An 18,023-nucleotide genomic window follows, 5' to 3' on the forward strand; every position below is an offset into this window, starting at 1 on the left:
TTCTAGGATCATACAGGAACTGGACTTTTTTTGTTTCAATTGTATATGTAATCATTGTGACACTGAAAGCAGCATGTGGCAACAGTATCTTGAGACTTCAAAATGATTTAAAACCTAAAGGAGAACAACCCTCTGGAACGGCTGCCCTGCTCTGTTTCTCTAGCTAGTAGATCCCCCCCTTCCAAACACCCTCTCTATCTCAAAAAACCTGAAAGCCATATATGACTTTGTTCAGAATAATATTCCCTTATACTCAGAAATTACTTGCTGGAACTTTACCATATGATAAAAAATGAGGTATTACGGAACACAGGTTATGTTTTGACCACCCTATTGATTATATTCTTGGTAAAAATTAACCAAGTTGTGAGCAGATTGCATGTCTGTACATACTTAAAACTTTGAACAGTCTTCAGTTTTTGTGCATTTGAGTTATTCTTTAAGCTTTATGATTTAAATGCCATTGTTAAAATACAGTGTTACCTAAAACAGTTTTAGCTAAAAAAAAAAAAAAGGAATATATCTTTCCCTTTGGGGTATATTTAAGCTTGAAAACAATTGTGTAAGAAATGCACTATTTGGAGAATGAATTCGCAAGAAAACAATACTTTTCTAAACTGCATATTGAATGTGTATGGATTCCAGTGTACTATTATTGCCAAGTAGTCAATGTTAGTAGTGAAGCACCTCCACTTGAACTGTGAAAGAAAATGGGAATTTCTTCAACTATAGATTTAATATCAGGAGGGTGCCCCTTGGGAGTCTGGTATTAAAAACAGAAGTCATGTGAGTGATGAGCCTAATTTCAATGTTTTGCTGTGAGATTTAGCACCTGTGTAACTATTACTGGTACTGTTAGCTTTTTGTTTGGTATCTTTAAGTGAAAATACAGAGTGCATATCAGACCAGCGGGCATCAGCTTTGGCTTTAACACTTTTTTTACTTTTCAAGAAAAATAACAGCAGCAAAATATAGGTAGTGTTCCAAGAAACAGCCACTTGGGAGTCCCACGAGGGCTGGGACTGTGCTTTGTGGTTTCCTGACTCTTAGAGTACACTTTTACTTTTTAAGCTGAGGCTTCATTTGTATTTGGAAGGTATGACAATCTACTTCTCAGCAGGGTTGTGTTGTTTCTAAAAGGCTGGACTTGCTAGAGGATTTAAATCTGGTGAGGATCCAATAATTCCCTTAACGATGAGTTTTAAAATAGCTCTATATCTTTAAACCTCAAGCTAACCTGAGTGTTAAAAACAGCTGGCTAACCTTTAGTAGAAATGGGAAAGGTCCAAAGGAAATGAGTGACATTTGTGTTTCATTCTGTGCTTAGATGGATCTTTTCCTCAGCTTCGCAGCTAACCAGTGCAGATTATTTATAGGTTATAAAGATAGAAATTAACACCATTCCTTGTAGGCAGAAGAAATATGTATGGATCATTATTTATACTTTAGCATTATAATGCCTTCTGGCTCAACGTGTGTGCTAGGGACCAAGTGTAAACATGCATTTATCATCCTGACCCTTAATCTGTTCCCAAAAATGTCCTTCAGTGGGGAGCTGTGAAACAGCCTTTCTAAAGGATTTGAGACCTTTTTTGCTGATGATACAAAGATCTTTACAGCCCTTGCTGTAATTGAACCTTCAAATGTAAAATGATGCAAATTCCAGTTTAGAGCATTCCTTTTCCAAGAAAAATATAAAACCAAGAACCCAAATACACAAAAAAGCCCCCAAAATTATGACACTTCACATGAAGTCTTTCAGTTTTCTTTTATTTGGGCAAATTACCCAGGGATCTTTGATACCTGAGGAGATCTTTCCCCTTCTATGTCAATGTAATTTTTGAGTCCTCAGCTTCTCTTTGTTTCCCCTGTTATTTCCAGTTTCTCCATTTTTCTGTGTTCCCTTCCCTAGACAGCAGTCTTAGATGCTGCTAATAGAATTCAGCTGCAGAGGAAATACAATCCTGGTAAGAGTCAGTGTACCGAATCCCTCACTAGCCACTGAACTTAGTGGGACAAAATCGTCCTTCACGTAACTTTAACAGTGTCCATGGAGTAATTCCAGCTATCAGTCTGTCCTGTTGTGTTTCTGTAGACCCCTTTACCTTCATTGTAACATGAGGTAGGGAGAAAAGAGCTACAGCAGCTGTTACTGTTTGATCAGCAACACAATCTTTGCTGGAATTTCCATTTCCCTTGCAGCCTAGCTACTAGGATACATTTGTCACCCATACTTTGTAGCAGACTTATATTTGCGTGTAATTACATACCAGTCTGGCAATACTTTCTTGTTAACATAAAGTACTGCCATTTCCATCCCCAGTCTTAAACTGAACTATTTGCTAAACTCTGTAATTGCTAAAATAATAAAGCTGCCATTATTGTCTGGGAAGTTTACAGCTTGTTACTGGAATACTTAAAATTGGCTAAACTATACCTGTATGTACTCCTTATGTTTTCACGTGTTGCTCAAGAGACAGACAGACGTCTGCTAGGCATAACTGTAAATTTCTGATACTTCACAGCATGACTGCGGTTGGAAGGGACTTCAGGAGGTTATCTTGTCCAGCCCCCTGCTCAAGCAGGGCCACCGGGGGCAGGTTGCCCAGGACCATGTCCAGATGGCTTTTGGTTTTGAGTTGGCTTTGAGTTTCCAAGGATGGAAACTCCACAAGCTCTCTGGGCAACCTGTGCCAGTGCTCAGTCAAAACTTTACTTCAGGTTCTGCAGCTTGAGATCTGTTCCCATGTACCAGGAAGTCTATAAATGATAACTAGGAAAAACAAGTTCAGTGTGGTTAAACTCAATGTAATGGGTACGGATAGTACTGCGAACACTTAGGGACATGCAAAGCAGAAAAGATAATATATTTTGGTTTCTTTCTGTGTTGGCCTTTTGCAAACAAAAACACTGATGATGACCATCACTCTTGCTGTTTGTTACTCATTCTACAATGTTTTCCTTTGCCTTTAAATAGTTCAGCATGTATTATTGTTCTGCTCCTAAGACTGCCTGGGTAAAACAGACCTCAGCACTAGAAACATGAATAAGTTTGCCATGAACCATATGCAATGTTGCCACACTATTCTTTTATCATACAGGAACTCAAAATATTCATACTCAGCACGGTGTCTCCAAAAGCTTGGGAATTTGTGCTAAAAATGGCATGGTCTCTTACCCTAGTTCTTACACACCTGCACAGAATCTCTCAACACTTTGTGCTGGTTGAGGGAGGGAGGGGAAGCTTCATGTTCTTCCGGCAGTCGCCACTGGACATACCGCTGAGTGCAGCTGGTTCTGCGTTGCCCTGAAGACCTTTTGCTAAAACCAGATGTTCAGATTCTGTTCATACTTGGCAGACGAGTGCGGAGTTGTGTGTTGTTTGGCCATGAAGGACCGGGTCTCCTCTCCTCACATGGACACTCTCAGATCCCTCCAACCCTTTCCCTCCATAGAATGGTTTGGGTTGGAGGGTACCTTCAAAGCTCATCTAGTCCAACTCCCCTGCAACGAATGGGGACATCTTCAACTAGATCAGGTTGCCCAGAACCACATCCAGACTGACCCTGAATGTCTCCAGGGATGGCACATCCACCAGGTCTCTGGGCAACCACTTTCAGTATTCTACCACCCCCATTGTAAAGAATTTCTTCCTCACATCCAGCCTGAATCTCCCTCTTGTAGTTTAAAACCATCACTCCTCGTTCTACTGCAACAGGCCCTGCTAAAAAGTCTCTCCCCAACTTTCTTATAGACCCCTTTTAAGTACTGAAAAGCCTCAGTAAGGTCTCCCCAGTCTTCCGTCTCTAGGCTGAACACCCCCAACTCTCTCAGCTGTTCCTCATGAGAGGTTCTTCAGCCCTCTGATACGCTAGCACTGGCGATGCTCGAGCAGAGCTCCCCGTGGTGCATTGCTTCCACAGAACCAGGAGAAGGCCTGTTTCTCTTGAACAGGCATGAGGAATTTTTAACTTGGAGAAAGAGCTTCATGGGACCTTTTCTGGGGATGAGATTGAGCATCAGGGACCAGAGACTATGCACCTCTGTCAGGATCTGTCGGCCCACCCATGCCACGGCCAGGACGGAGGGGTGGGAGCCGTTGCTCCGATACAGGTGCCTGGCGGGTTCCCGCCGACAGCGGCCTGGCCGTACCCCAACAGCCCCTCGCCCACCACGGTGCACACGGGGCAGGTCCGGGCCTGCCGGGCAGCGAGCCCGAGCCCCGCGGAGGGGCCACCGGAAGGGGAGTTTCCTCCTGGGCCCCGGGCGGGCTGGGGCCGGGTCTCCGGGCGGGCGCTGCTCCTCCCGCGGCCCTCCGCCGCCGCCCGCCCCCCGCGGCATCCCGGCTCGCGTCGCTCCGCGTTGGATTGCTCGTGCCTGCCCGGAGCCGCCGGCTGCCCGTGTGTCGGCGCGGCCAGGCGAGCTCAGCCGAGCGCAGAGGCGGATTTTGAGGAACAATACCAGCTTGGGGAGCGCGGGACCGGCGCGGCCGCCCCGCCCGCCCGCCGCACCATGTACGCCTTTGTGCGGTTCCTGGAGGACAACGTCTGCTACGCGCTGCCCGTCTCCTGCGTGCAGGACTTCAGCCCCACGTCCCAGCTCGACTTCGACAACCAGAAGGTCTACACGGTGTACCGCAACCCCGAGGAGGCGGAGGAGGACGACGAGAGCCCCGCAGAGTGGGGTGACCGCCTACTGCTCCACAAGGCCCAGATCCTGGCGCTGGCAGGTGAGGGCGGGCCGGGCCAAGGGGGAAGGAAGGCGTGGGGGGTGGGGGGGGGGGGGGTGCCGGGCCTGGGGAAGCCCCAAATGCCGACCCCCACCCCGCTGAGGTGGGGGAGCGAGGGAGGGACAACGGGGGAGGGGAGCGGGCGGCATCGCGCCGACACATGCTCAGAGCCCGGGCGGCACATGGCGGGCGGGGGCCGCGGAGGGGCGGGAGATGGGGGGGGGGGGTCCTTCCATCCATCCCCGCAGGGCCCAGGCCTGAGAAGGGGTCGTGGTGTGTTGGGGGGGAGGCAACGCCAACTCTCCCGTGTGGGCTCCGAGGTGTGGTGTTCGTCTGGAGCGGGTTCTGAAATAGCCCCGTGTTGTGCCCATCGCTGCACAGCGGCGGGGTGAAATCACAAACTTCAAACGAGAAAAAAAAAAAAAGTTAAGGTTTTCATAGGCGGTGTATTTATAGTGCATGGAGTCATTTATGTACCTCTGCAGCTTGGCTGCGGGTTGCCAAATTAGAGAGGTACTGGTTTATATCCGCTTTGTTAGTTTAAGTGACTAACTAAATTGGAAGGCAGTAGTGGAACCAGACCTTCAGAAACTACGCTTGTTAAGCTTGGGTTTGCTACATTCGGTTTGTTTCGTGTTTAACTTAGGAATGCCACTGTAGCTAAGAGGACCTGTTAAAGTGTAGATTAAGAAATAAACCCGTATTTTGTCCATTTAACAGTCCTTAGAATTCAGATAGTACTTCTGCTTTGTATGTCCCCAAATCATGACTCTTTGGCAGCATGAAGACTTTCTGTAGTTTCCTTCCAGCCACAGAAACACGCTGCCATAAGCAGAGTTGATGTAGACAAGAAGTTTGATGTTGTTTGTAGCAAATTACTGGCTAGCAGACTTGCCCAGTAGGCTTTTAAAGGATGGCAATGACCATTTGAAATGTCAGTCTGTGTAGCAAAGAGGACATTGGCTCTGTCCTGTCCTGGGGAAATTCATTCTGTCTGTTTCCCCAAATATGGGATGGGCTTAAAAAACTCTGCCCCCACTATTGAGTTTGGAGAAGGCAACACTGAGTTCTGCTCTCTAAACAGAGTAACTTTGTGTTAGTCACGTAAAACTAGTATTAGTTTAATTTTAGTTTTGAGAGCAACAGCCCTTAAACGAGCTCAGCCTGGTGGTGGGCCAGTTGATCCCTGACTCAGACAGTGACTTTTACCATTATCCTGTTCCTAGTTGTATCCATAAATGAATGCCTGGAAAGAACAAGAAACAGGCAAACGTGTATCATTTCCCAGTAAAACAGTACTGATTTCTGAACATTTGCCCCTCCAGGTGTTGAGGACAACTAATAAGATAGCCTAGCAGAGAAGTGAATCCTCCTGCTTAGTTTTTGTTGTCCTGTGCCAGCCTGTGTTTTGTCTGCCCTGTTTATAGCAGGGACATACGGGGTTCTGAAGCATTTCTTGGAAGTTACCTATCACTTCCATGGAAGACCGCAGTGTCAACATTCAGGGTTTGCTTCTCAAGGGCATTCATCCCAGTTGAACTTCACCTTCCTCTTTCTCACTTGGGAACTGCAGCAGCAGTATTCTCTCTGTTCATGTACCTCTCAGCATAACTTAAGAGTTATAGTTCAGAGAAATATTTAAGAATAGGTAACTTGCTCACATGCTGAGCCTACCAGGTTGCCTCAGTTTTCCAGCTGAAAGTGCGCCTATTTTGTCAGTTCCCTTGTTGCAGATGGAGTCTGTTTGTACCCAGGAGAAGTGCTCTCCTGTACAGTTTCTCTTTGTTTCCTCTCTCTTGAACCAGAACAAACCCATATATGCTGTTTCCTCTAGAGAACAAGACTTGTTACCTGTGTTAGTGACTTGCACTAATTGTTCCCCAGAGGTTTTAATTTCTAAAGGAAATTCTCCTGCTGAGCCAGGAACACAGGGAAACATACAGCTATCTCTGTTACATCTGTCACATCTCAATGTATCTGGCTAGATCTATAATCTGCATGCTTGGAAAACTTCTCACCTGAACACCAAATGAATCTTTACTTCTGTGCTTGTTTTCAGCCTGCACCATATAAAGCTACCATAGCTGAATTGCACAGTCTGTTGTATACAAAAGGTTACTTCCTTTTAAAGTTGTCACTTTCTTCCCAAAGTTTTCATGTTGGTGTTTGTTTTTATTATGGTTAAAGCCATGTGAGAAAAGTTGATCTTACATGAAGACATCTTAGCACAATTTTCAGTTTATAGTGACCAACCTGTTATTACAGATTATGACAACTTTTCATGGCAAACATTACAAGTCTGATATTATGCAAACGGCTTATTCAGTTAAAAAAGTAATTTTACAAGTCTACAGTAATGTTTCACATACTAGTATAGAACTTTGCATTCTAAAGGATTCCAGCCTGCCTTATTAAGGTAAATAGTGTTTATAAAATTGCTTTTATATGTAAAATATACCTAGTTGATTTTGAATTTATTGAAAGGAATCCTTACCTGAACAAATTAGCACATCAGTGACTTCAAGGATTTACTGCTTTGGTCCAAGGTTTCCCCATTAGGAACAGGATCAAAGCCATGGTACAGTTATTAACTTAAACAAACAACAAAAGAGAATAAAAGGGGGAAGTGTAATTCTTTTTTTCGAGCCTGAACAGTATCCTGTTATGGTTTGAGTGGTGACCAGTTTTCTTACACTGACTTAACAGGGCTGCTCAAGTAAGCAAAGTTGTACCTATTTATATATATATTTATATGTTCATGATTAAACATTTCCCATGCAGTGGGGGTTAACTGCAGTCTGAGAAATAGGTCCAGTTGGTTTTCCTTTCTGGTGACCTAAAATGAAGGAGTAGAGGAGGAACAGAGATACAAGACCTGTATTAGAGTCATGATTTTTTTCTTTTGAAGAGGGTTTTCCTTTTCTCTGTTTAAGGAAATTCAGTCACTTTTCAAACTTTTACCCATGTAAAGTAAGAGTTCTCACAGGGGTAAGTACATGTTTATGCCCATAGTATAAAGTTTTATTGGAGCATTGGTTGTGTAAAGAGTTCACGAAACAATTGGCAATTGTCCTTGTTTCAGAGAGTCTAGAAGCAATTCTTTGATCCTTTGTGATGAGGTTGGATAGTTGTAAGCCTGTACACCTGTGAGGAATATTATAGTGGCTGCAGAGGGAGAGCGCACTGCTGTAAAGGTATCACAAATAGAACAAAAGGAAGTGTGGTGAGCCTGCTCAGAGCAGAGCATTAAGTAATTGTGATAGACTTGAGAAATACTGTCTTCTTTGAAAAACTGCAGTAAGATGTAATATGTAGTAGTGTTACAGCAGAGTGATAGATGAACTCTGAGTGGCTGCACACCTTTCCTGTGTCTATGAGTGCATGGTTGGGAACTGCTGGTGGTGGTATGTGTCTGTCTGGGAGCCTTCAGCTTTTTCAAAAGTTAGCCAAAGACCAGAAAGGCTGACCCCCAACTAAGACAGCTCTAGACCTTTGAGCCATAGAAAGCATATTAAAATGAATGGTTTGTGCCATAACAAGTTAAGCATTTGTTTAACAGGCAACTGATGTTATGTAGTAATAAACGAATTATTTTATTTACCTCTTGAATGGAAAATGTAGCTCAGCAGACTAGAGTTTCCCTATATAGCTGTTTTTGAGGTGGCATGTTAAGCGGTCTGTCTTGCTGAGAATACAGAAATAACAGACAGCTTTTCAGGAAGTCTGAGTCTTTCTGATCACCTGCACCCTTCTTGTTTTCTGTCCTCTCCTCAAATGCTGAAACACCGTTTTTCTGATCCCTCTCTTGAAATATGTGTGCCCCTTGCAATTTTTGCACACTTGTCCAGTACAGTCACTAGCAGAATTTTGTCTATAAGCATATGTACCTTGTGGTTCTTAGATTACCTTGTTAGAGCTTTTTTTTTTGTTTTGGAAAAGTGCTGAGCATTAGGTGGAATTAACTCGGGTTCAGGGACTTTTTAAAGTTCACTCCTTTGGGCTATCTGTATTAAGGTAATAGGGACAATCTTCTAACTGGAGGCATTCTTTACTGACTACAGTAAATAATTGCTTTCTTTAGCTGCTGCCCTTAACATTTACCACCCACACAATCATAACAAACACATCCCCATCACATTTTCACAGTAATTCCCCAGCTGCCACTGCAGACGTGTTAATACCTGTGTGCATCTGTATTCTTTCTTGTCCCTTTATAAAATGTTATGGTCCACTTCTTACTAAAATAGGTAAAGTGATTTTTAAAATCTTTAAAAGCCTGTGAAGCTCATGGCAAGGTACTTTGCTGTGTAGCTCAGAAAAATGTAAAACCTTTTTTCTCAGAACAACTTTAAATTAATGATTTTAGGACTTGAAGTTTGAGTAAGGCTGAGGGTCGTACACACTAAGAACTTGAAGCAGGTTTCTTCCGGGTGGGTAGCTAATGGAAGTCAAGTGCTAGAAATGGTGAAAATTTACAAGATGAGATCTTTGATTATTATTTTGTACACCAAATTTAGGCCAGGGAGTGGTCTTGATATGTAACTGACAGCACTTTTATTGCTGTTCCTATAGCCTTGTGCTTACATGCGTGGGGTTTTTTTCTTCCTTGTGCTTTTCAGACAGCTTGGGGACTTGGAGAATGTAGAGCAGTTCATAGCTGTGGCCATGTGTACCTGTGCTCCATCCTGTGTTCATACAAAGTCCACGTCACATTTCCTTTCCCAGGACAGCCTGTAGACTGTTGTGGTAGGGACAGCATTAGCTAACTCTCTGTTCCTAGGTCTATCCCCTATCATGGTCTGCAGCTCATATGGTGGATGACAGGGGCCTGGGGAGAAATGGCACCAGGAAAACAAAATGCCTGCAGCTGCTTCTTGGGTGATCCCAGGCATTGCCATGTGTAAAGAAGCGCCAGGAGGAGGCCGTATGGAACCTTCCAGTAGTGATAGTGGTTCCTTACAGACCTTTTGATTTTTCCTGGGATAGTGCTGGAGTACCAGTCAATGAGCTTGTATGTCACTGCCCTTGAGCAGCAAGCCCAGCTCTTCCTGACTGTGCTGTCTGCTAGTACCTGTGCATTGAGTCTTGCCATGTGAATGGCCTTCTGTGGTCACTGTGAGAGAAACCAAGCCCAGCAGGTTAGGCAGGGCTGAAGTAACCTGTTCAAACTATTTGGGGGGGTTTGGTTTTGTGTTAACTTTCTACCGTGATATTTGAGGTGCATGGCTGACTTTGTCAGGTGCTGAACTGGCGTGCTACTGCTGTGTTACCTTTTCAGCAGGGGAGAGATGTGGCTCTGTGCAGAGGTTCACCACATCGTTTTGTTTAACAGAGTAACTACATTGGACTCTTAAATACAGTCCCGAATACAAGTGTGGCAGTATTCATAATGAATATTTACAGCTAAATTCCACACTCATTTGATCAATTTCTGTTTTATTTTTAACTCTTTTCGGGTGAGGAGTCATGAGGGTTTTTTTCCCCTTCTAAATTCTACTGTAGGAGCATATCTAAAATATGAAGGGCTTAATACAAAGGCACAACTTTTGGAGTTTTTCTGTGTCATTTCTGTTTGTTCAGCATTGAACTCTTAGTATGGTTTGTTCGTTCAAAGCTTAAACAGCAACAGTGAAAACTTCTGGGAACTTTTAAAACTGAAGCTTTTAAGTAGTGGCAGGGAGTAACCCTTATGATAGTGGTGATGGTTATAATGTCATCAACAGTATAAAGTGCCAGTAGAAAGAAATTAAAAAGCTGAGATTTATCTGTGCAAAAATTATATTTAGTTATATTTTCCAGTATCACTTTGCTTATTCTGGAAATAAATTTAGGGGGGAGGGAGGGAGGGAAGTCCTTTATGTCCTCAACTGACCTGCTTGTACCTCAGTCACACATGCTTTTTGCTTCATCCTATATAGTCACAAGTAATTTATGTATAATAAAAAGACATACAGGTGACTTACACTGTTGTTATTTCTCTTGGTCTTAGTACATATGTGGCACAACATAGCACCAGTTACACTTGTAAATGTTGTGTAGGCTTAATTCTACGATACAGTGGAAATATGAATTTCAGTATTTTAATAAAATTGACTTCAAAGATAGTACATTTATGGTAGCTATGGTAACTAACACTAATTAAAATATGCTAAAATTTGCAGGGGAGTGAAAAGGGAAAAAAATGTAAGTTAATGGTTTTGTTTTCATAATTTAACAGTAAAATATTTTTTGTTCCCAGTGGATTGCCAAAGTGCCAGTCAGTCAGTTAGTTGCTATTTTTAAAGAAACCCTTTAAAAATAGTAGAGGCCCGACCACATTGTAATTTTTGTATGGAAACTAAAGAATGCGTGAATCTGCCCGCTATTTCCATAGAAAGCTCATTCCTTGGGTAGAGAGTTGCGGAGGCTTCCTGGAGTGTTCTCTGTAGGCTACTGCTTTATCTGGTGAATAGCTGTTAGCACCATCTCCGTGTCTTTGTGGCCTGTGTGATCATGAAATCAGGGTTTGGTCCTAATAAAATTTTACAGTATGGTGCAGACTGACTGGTCAGGGCAGCCAGATTGCCAAATTTTAGCTGTCATTGAGATTGATGATGCCTTTAAATGAACTTTTGAACTGTTAAAAGAAGGACATAGCTTTTATTATATTTTTTTGTAAAATATTTTATCACTATAAAACTGTAGAGAAATAAATACCATAGTTCAGTTTCATATGTAGGCACAGAGCAAAGCTTTAAAGGATAGCATTTTAACATCCTATTTGTTTTCAGGGTTTCTTCTTTTTAATTTAACAATAATACTGTATTACTGTACTTGCTTCAGAAAGGATTAAGAGACCTGTCCCATAACAGCTATAATCCTTTGTGTTCAACATGTTCAGAGTGTTGTGCAAATATTAACAAATCAGCACAACTCTTCAATGGGGTAGATAGGGACAGGAAGATGGAAAGGTTGAGTTATTCAAGGTCAGTATTTCAGTAAATATTGGGTCCAGGATTAAAGCTATTCTCAGTCTTGTAAAGAGCATGATTTCCTATTTCTCAGTGTAATGCCTTTTCTGAACTTAGTTGTCCAGCTCCATTGGTTTCTGCTGCACCCAAGTACTAATACCACTAAAATTTAAATGGATGGGAGAGTTGTGCTGACAAAGAATAAAAGAATAATGATTATTTGGAGCTGTGTTAGTTTCAAGCCATGCTTCTTTTGGTTATTGTTTTTGAAGACGCTCTGTATTAACTTTTGAATTAAATAGATTTCCATAATAATAATGGAAATTAAGAAAGAAATTATATTTAAGTTTCTCATGTAGTGCAGGTAAATGCTGACATGGAGTAAATCTGAATAATGTGCTGATAAATGAGCATGTGGAAAAGGAGAGTGTTATAAAATAATCTGAATATCCAGTATTAAACTGGATAGCTCTGTTCTTCACAAAAGGAAAAAGTGTGCATTGAGGCCTCAACGTTGCTTCAGTCCCTGGCATGTGTTTTTTGAGAGAGCAGCAGCAGGTCCATGCTCTGTGAACCTACTGGTATTACTGAACTGAATATTAATGAGGGAGAGCACGTCTTGATGTAGGGCTTCAGACAGAACTTAAGAGGTTGAAGTTTATATAATCTGCCCTCTGCTTTTGGAGGGGTTTGACTCCTTACTTCTTCTCTTCCTTCTTTTGTGCCTTTGTACACTGAACAGGTATGGCTTTCTCTCCATCATCAGTGAGCAGTCTTGATGTAAGCTTTTGGCACATCATCCTTCTTACCCATCATCTCTAAACCTGCCAAGCGGTAGTTTAAGGCCTTTCTATCTTGCCTTTTCCCAATTTGATTAAGAATTATTTTCACTCTGTTTCCTGTTCTTTACACTTAATTGAAATTCACTTCACAAGATTTAAGAGCCCTTTTGGCCAGTTCCTCAAGAGCATGTCTTCACCTTCAGGTGCTTATTGGCCCTGCCTGTCACAGCGTTACTTGATACGTTGTTCTTCCCTGACTAATTTGCTCACTCTTCTTTGTGCTCTGAAGACATTCTTCTTGTCACTTGCTTCTGTGTTGTTGTTTTATCTCTTTTGGGGAAGTGCTTTAGGATTATTTAGTTTTTGAACTTCTGGGAGTGATGCTAAGCCCAGATGACAACTATGTCTTTTTATTCCTAGCTTTTCTCACTTAAATTTGTTGTGAGCTTCCTTTTTTTTACATCCTTAGCATTTTTGCATCCTGCTTAGGGTGGCCCAACATTTTTGCCCATTTCTCTTGCTTTTAGAGGTTTTCTTTCATCCCCAACCCAAAGTCTTGCTGTCCTTTATACTTCATCTGCTTTGTTGCTTACACTCAGCTTTGCCTTTTTGTCCAGCTAAATATACTTCATGTCACTGTGCTCTATGTTTATTTCTGTAATCCTCTTTTTCCCTCTCCTTCCAGCAAAGCTGCTCTCTAGTCTGGGAAAAAAAAATGCAACACAGTAAATTATACTATCTAAATCCTGAGCTCACTGTGCCAGCACCTGCTGACCCCTCTATTGCGCACCCCCTCCTCCTTTCAGCTGCGCCAAGTCTGGCGGCACCTGTCCTCTTCAAAGAACGTTTGCATTTCTACTGCTGTCCCTTACCCTGTGTTGTCTGTCACTGTCATTCTGAGTTTCTTCTTTGGTAGAGGTCTCAAACTCAGTGTACTCCTAGCGCAGAGATGTTTTATGAGACAACTTTTTCTTCCTCTGTATTGTGAATATCTTGAATCTGCACAATCACTAAGTTTTCTGAAATCTGTTCTTCCTGTTGAAGTGCTTCTTTAATGTGTGCAGTAAATCAGCTAAGAAAGTATAATTATTTTTTCCAGTTTCAGATAATCTGGGTGGCTCTTTTCCTTTTTTCATTATCATGCTGTTTTCCTTCCAAGTCACAGCAATATTGATTATTGTTTATTTGTGTCTAAGTGGCACTTAGGAATCCATGCCCCATTGTGCTTGGTGTGTGCATTCGCTTTAAAGCACCAAGTATGCCTTTGGTTGTTGGTTTTCTGCTTTGGTTATTACAGTTCATAAAGTAAAAGACACTTAACTACTGAGGTAGGTGATGTTACCTGCTGTGTAGAAACAACCTGGCTAAATCAGTAGCAAAGCAGTTCAGTGCAGCAGTGTGTGGGAAATGTTGTACAGGTGCTGTCCATATGTGTTGGGTATATGCCTGGAAATGGGAAGGGTGATGGTGAATTTTTTCAGCTGTCAGTGTATCATTTTTCACAAGGGGTGGATTTTTTTTTTTTTAAAGGCTTAGGGGAAGGGCAGATTTTGCTCAAGGTTCTTTTGTTTTCTAACTGTAAGATTTATAGCATTACCAAGCCTCTTAGTTGGACTGATCCCAGACTAACATCCAACGTCCCTCATCCATTTGGAGTGCAGAGTTCTTTTCCTCTGTTTTTCCAGCTTTTACTCCAAAGGTGGAAAAAAAACCCAAAACCCAACATTTGGATTGATTTTTTTTTTTTTTTTTTTTAAGGGGATTAGTTTGTTCAGTCCTTCAAAATTAGAAAGTAAGGAATGTTTTAACGAGGCTTTGAGATTTAAATGGGTTTACTTGACATCCCACGATACGGTTTTCAGTCTTAGAGCACTAACATATTTCTACTTGAATTTAACCAACTCGCTTCCTGCCCTGTTAAAGTCACTTTGCCTCAGTTCCCTTCTGCTCTAGAGTTAAAGCTGTTACCTTTTGGCCTAAACCACCCATCCTGACACTGAAATGAAGACCTGTCAGAAGAAAACATTCCAGGAACAGTTTATCCTTTGCTGGTTGATACAGATCCTCTAATGCAGGGTTGCTTTTCTGGCTTTTCTTTCTTTCAGCACTGCTGAGGCCAAATGTCTTCCCAGCCACTCTGAGATTTCTCAGCAGTTCACTTTCTTCTGACTACCTAAAAGACTTTGGTAGGTGGCTTTACAGGGAGTGGTGCTGTCGTGTGCACTTGCTTTTGAGCCCTGTGCTTCAGTACCTTGTGGAGTTGACCGGCAGTTTCACTCCAAGTCTGACCTTTTCCTGGAGTTCAGTTATTCCAGCATGCTTTATTCTGTATATTGAATCACAGAGTACAGTGTTCTCTCTCTGGCATTATGGCTGCTGTGCACAAAAGTAATCTTTCCTAATTTACATGGATCTTCCAGAATGTACCTTCTTAAAGCGACAATCAATACTGTTCATTTTAGTATCATGCTTCTACCCTGTGTATTTTGTTACAAGTACCTATTAGGTGTGTTAAGTGCCAGTTCTCACTGACTGGCTTATTCCATATATAGGAAAAGCAATAGACACAACTTTATGACAGTGGGATCATGGCCACCTAAGGGAAGGTATAATTGTTAACTTGTAGCAAGGTTGAAATGACTCTGGACAAAGGTCAAGTCAGTACAAAATGAGGCTGTGAGCTAGTGTTTCTAGGGCTGCCTTTCTCTCTCTTAGCACATTTGGTATCTTTAGGCGCTGGACTGCAGCTTGTCCAGGTGTTGGTTCATATCCTGGTTTTCTTCTGGCTCAAAATCGTGCAGGTTTTGCTTTTTCCTGGATTCTTCTTTTGTGCCTGTACTTTTGTAGGCTGGCACAGCAACAGAGTCCTAAGAACATGCTCTAAATGCATGTTCATGCCTTTCCTGCACCTTCCCCTGGTCTCCCCTCTCTCCCTCCCTCCCTCCCCCCCCCCCCCCCCCCCCCCCCCTTCCCAAATTCCATTAATATTTACAGAACAAGAGCCAGTACTCCATCATTAGCCTCAAATTCAGAATGAGATTTTTCTGGCTCTGTCTGCAGCTGATGCAGAAGATAACAGAGGTTAGAAATGCACTTTAAAAAAAAAAAAGAAAAACAAAAGGCCTTTTCATATCCAGCACACTGGATAAATTGTGTTAGGTATAAATAGGCCTACGAAGACCAGAGCACATGTAAGAAAATATTGTATGTATTGTTGAAGGCAGAGGAACATGAAGTTATTGTTCATTGACTAAATTGAGCATGTGCATTTGACTACTGAGCTGTTACTTATATAAACTCATTTTTACCATTGTTTCTTCAAATTTTGTGTGGGGAGAAAATAGCTTCTTCCTTAAACTTACTGGTTCATTTATAGAAAGTCAAATGAAGAAAGTTGCCAAACATGAAAGAGCCGCATTGATAGTTGCACACCACTAATGTACAAACTAAGCCTCTCTTGGGAGGTACACAAGCAAACTTTTACCTTCTGTGCACTAGTGAAGTTTTACAAACATGAATTTCATAGGTAAAATAAGAAATTGGGAGAGTAGTGGAAAGAATGAAGAATTCTTATGATTTGTATTGTTTTTTTTGACCCCAAACTAAGCATTTTTCTTTTATTTCTGTTGTTCAGTGCACAAAATGGGTTCTTAACTGTTAATCTTTATAAATTGACTTTAAAAGCCAACATCAAAATATAAATATTTCTGTTCTTCCAAATTGTTTTTATTTTAATGTTGCTTTATTTGTCAGAGGGGATTTGCTGACTTCCACTCTAGTCTGCACATGCTCTGTGGCCGCTTTCCGTAAGCGTTTCAAGACTTGCATTTCCCTGGCCATGAGGATGGTTGGTGTCCATTTCCAGTTTGCATGAGGCTCTGGCTACTGGTGACCTCATCTAGTTGCCAGCAATTTTTTTAACTATGCGAAGTAATTGGATTGTGTCCATCTTGTTGTGTGGCCAAGGGTTATTTTGGAGCATAGAAACTGATCTGCATTCTTTAAATGTGGAAGGGCTCCATCTGCATGTTCTAGGGAACATAATTTGCCACACAGTTTAGAGAAGGTGGTTCTGCAGGATGCATGTGCTGCTCTTACTCTAAGGAATTGTGAGAACATATTTTAGCAAAGGATTCTTTAGTCTATAAGCCCCAAAATACATAGTCTCAGAAAAAGTTAGTTTGTTGTTGTGTTTAGGTTTTTCCCCCATTCAATATGGATTTATTTATTCTTAAATTCCATCCCTTCCAGGAAGATACCAATATCCACCAGTCTGTCCTTTAGTCTGTAAACGTGTAGGGCTTTTTTCCTAGGAAGGGCTCTCTCAATTTCTTCTGTGCTCTCTGAGAGTAAATTGGGTTACCTCGCTTTTCTGATGAACCTGTGTTTTCCAGATAAATGAAAATGTGGGGGTTTATTTTTCAGAACTGAAACAGTTGGATTGCTTTTTTGTCTTACTGGGATAAGCATCCGTGATGCTCTGGGGAATGGAGAATGATCTAAAATAAGCCTAGCTGTTTGTTTTTGTTGTTGTTGTTGTTTGTCTCTTTCATTTTGCATCTGTCTTAGTATTTATTGCTACCATCTGCATTTCATTTCAGGTTGTCTAATGTCTTATTCTGCATGTTCTGTGCCTATTCTCTTTACATAGCCTTGGGCTGTAATATCAGCATTTGCCTACAAGAGATCCATTTCTATCTGTAACAAAATGAATTGCATTCATCTGTGTAATTCATTTCTAATGAATGCCTTGCTCCTCATTAAACAGTGATTTACCTTTGTTTCCCTTTTCTACACTGTCAACACTAACCATTTTGAGGTCCTGTGGAGAGATGCTAATTTGAGAAAGCAAAAGTCAGTGCAGCTAAGCACTCACAAATGTCATCCCTATTGGCACTTTCAAAGATATTCATGGGACACTTTGTGAAATGCAGTTTGCAGGTGGATAAGACTCAAAATGTTTTCTTATTCATAAGCTTTCAATGCACAAAGACAACACTTCAGAGTTTAAATATGTTTCTCTTTGTCAATGTCTCAAAGAGGTAACCAAGCTTGTGAATCTTTTTAGACCTTGTTTGCTCTGCAAGAATTTTATGGATCACATTTGAGGAGACTTTATTTACTCTTGATTCCCTGTCCCCTATGTACCTTCTCAGGAATATTAAAGTACTTCAAACTTATTTTAAGAATAATGCTTTGAAGCACTTACTTGTGAGAGATGTTAGACTAGAAAATGTTTTACCTCATTTTTTTATGAGATTCAAAGAGTAGTATAACCATTTCTTGGCTTTGTGTGTCTTAAAAAAAAAGGATTAGTACATTAACTAATGAAATAGGGGTCACATGGGAATTTTGTTACAGACTTGGTCCAGATGCAACTTTTCTCTAATGCCCTTTCAACCTGTCCTGAAGCATCCCCTTTTCCAGCCCTCCATTTTGCAGAACAGCAGAATCTGCTGAGTGTGCAAATAGATCTGTACTGCTGACAGATGATGGTTAGGGTGTAGGATGAATTACCGAGTTTGTTTTCTCTTTAAACCTAAGCACAGTTTGAACTGTAAT

General features: G+C 41.6%; 1 protein-coding gene across 9 annotated transcripts in view; it reads left to right on the forward strand.

The window, feature by feature from the left end:
* Positions 1-18,023, forward strand: part of BEND5 (BEN domain containing 5) — a 952,584-nt gene that overhangs the window by 567,527 nt on the left and 367,034 nt on the right. The window contains exon 1 of one of the 9 annotated variants that reach the window (XM_057401798.1): positions 4,287-4,729. The exons of 7 other annotated variants lie outside the window; for them this stretch is intronic. In XM_057401798.1, the coding sequence (XP_057257781.1) occupies positions 4,513-4,729 (217 nt within the window). In that variant the 5' untranslated portion in view covers positions 4,287-4,512. Of the gene's footprint in view, positions 1-4,286; positions 4,730-18,023 lie in introns of those variants that run through there. One more of the 9 variants, XM_057401799.1, reaches the window with a different exon arrangement.

The sequence above is a fragment of the Pezoporus wallicus genome, unplaced genomic scaffold (assembly GCF_028554395.1).
Source record: "Pezoporus wallicus isolate ANWC-B61680 ecotype Strahan unplaced genomic scaffold, APGP_CSIRO_Pwel_v1 contig_1035, whole genome shotgun sequence".
NCBI classification, from domain to species: Eukaryota; Metazoa; Chordata; class Aves; order Psittaciformes; family Psittacidae; genus Pezoporus; species Pezoporus wallicus.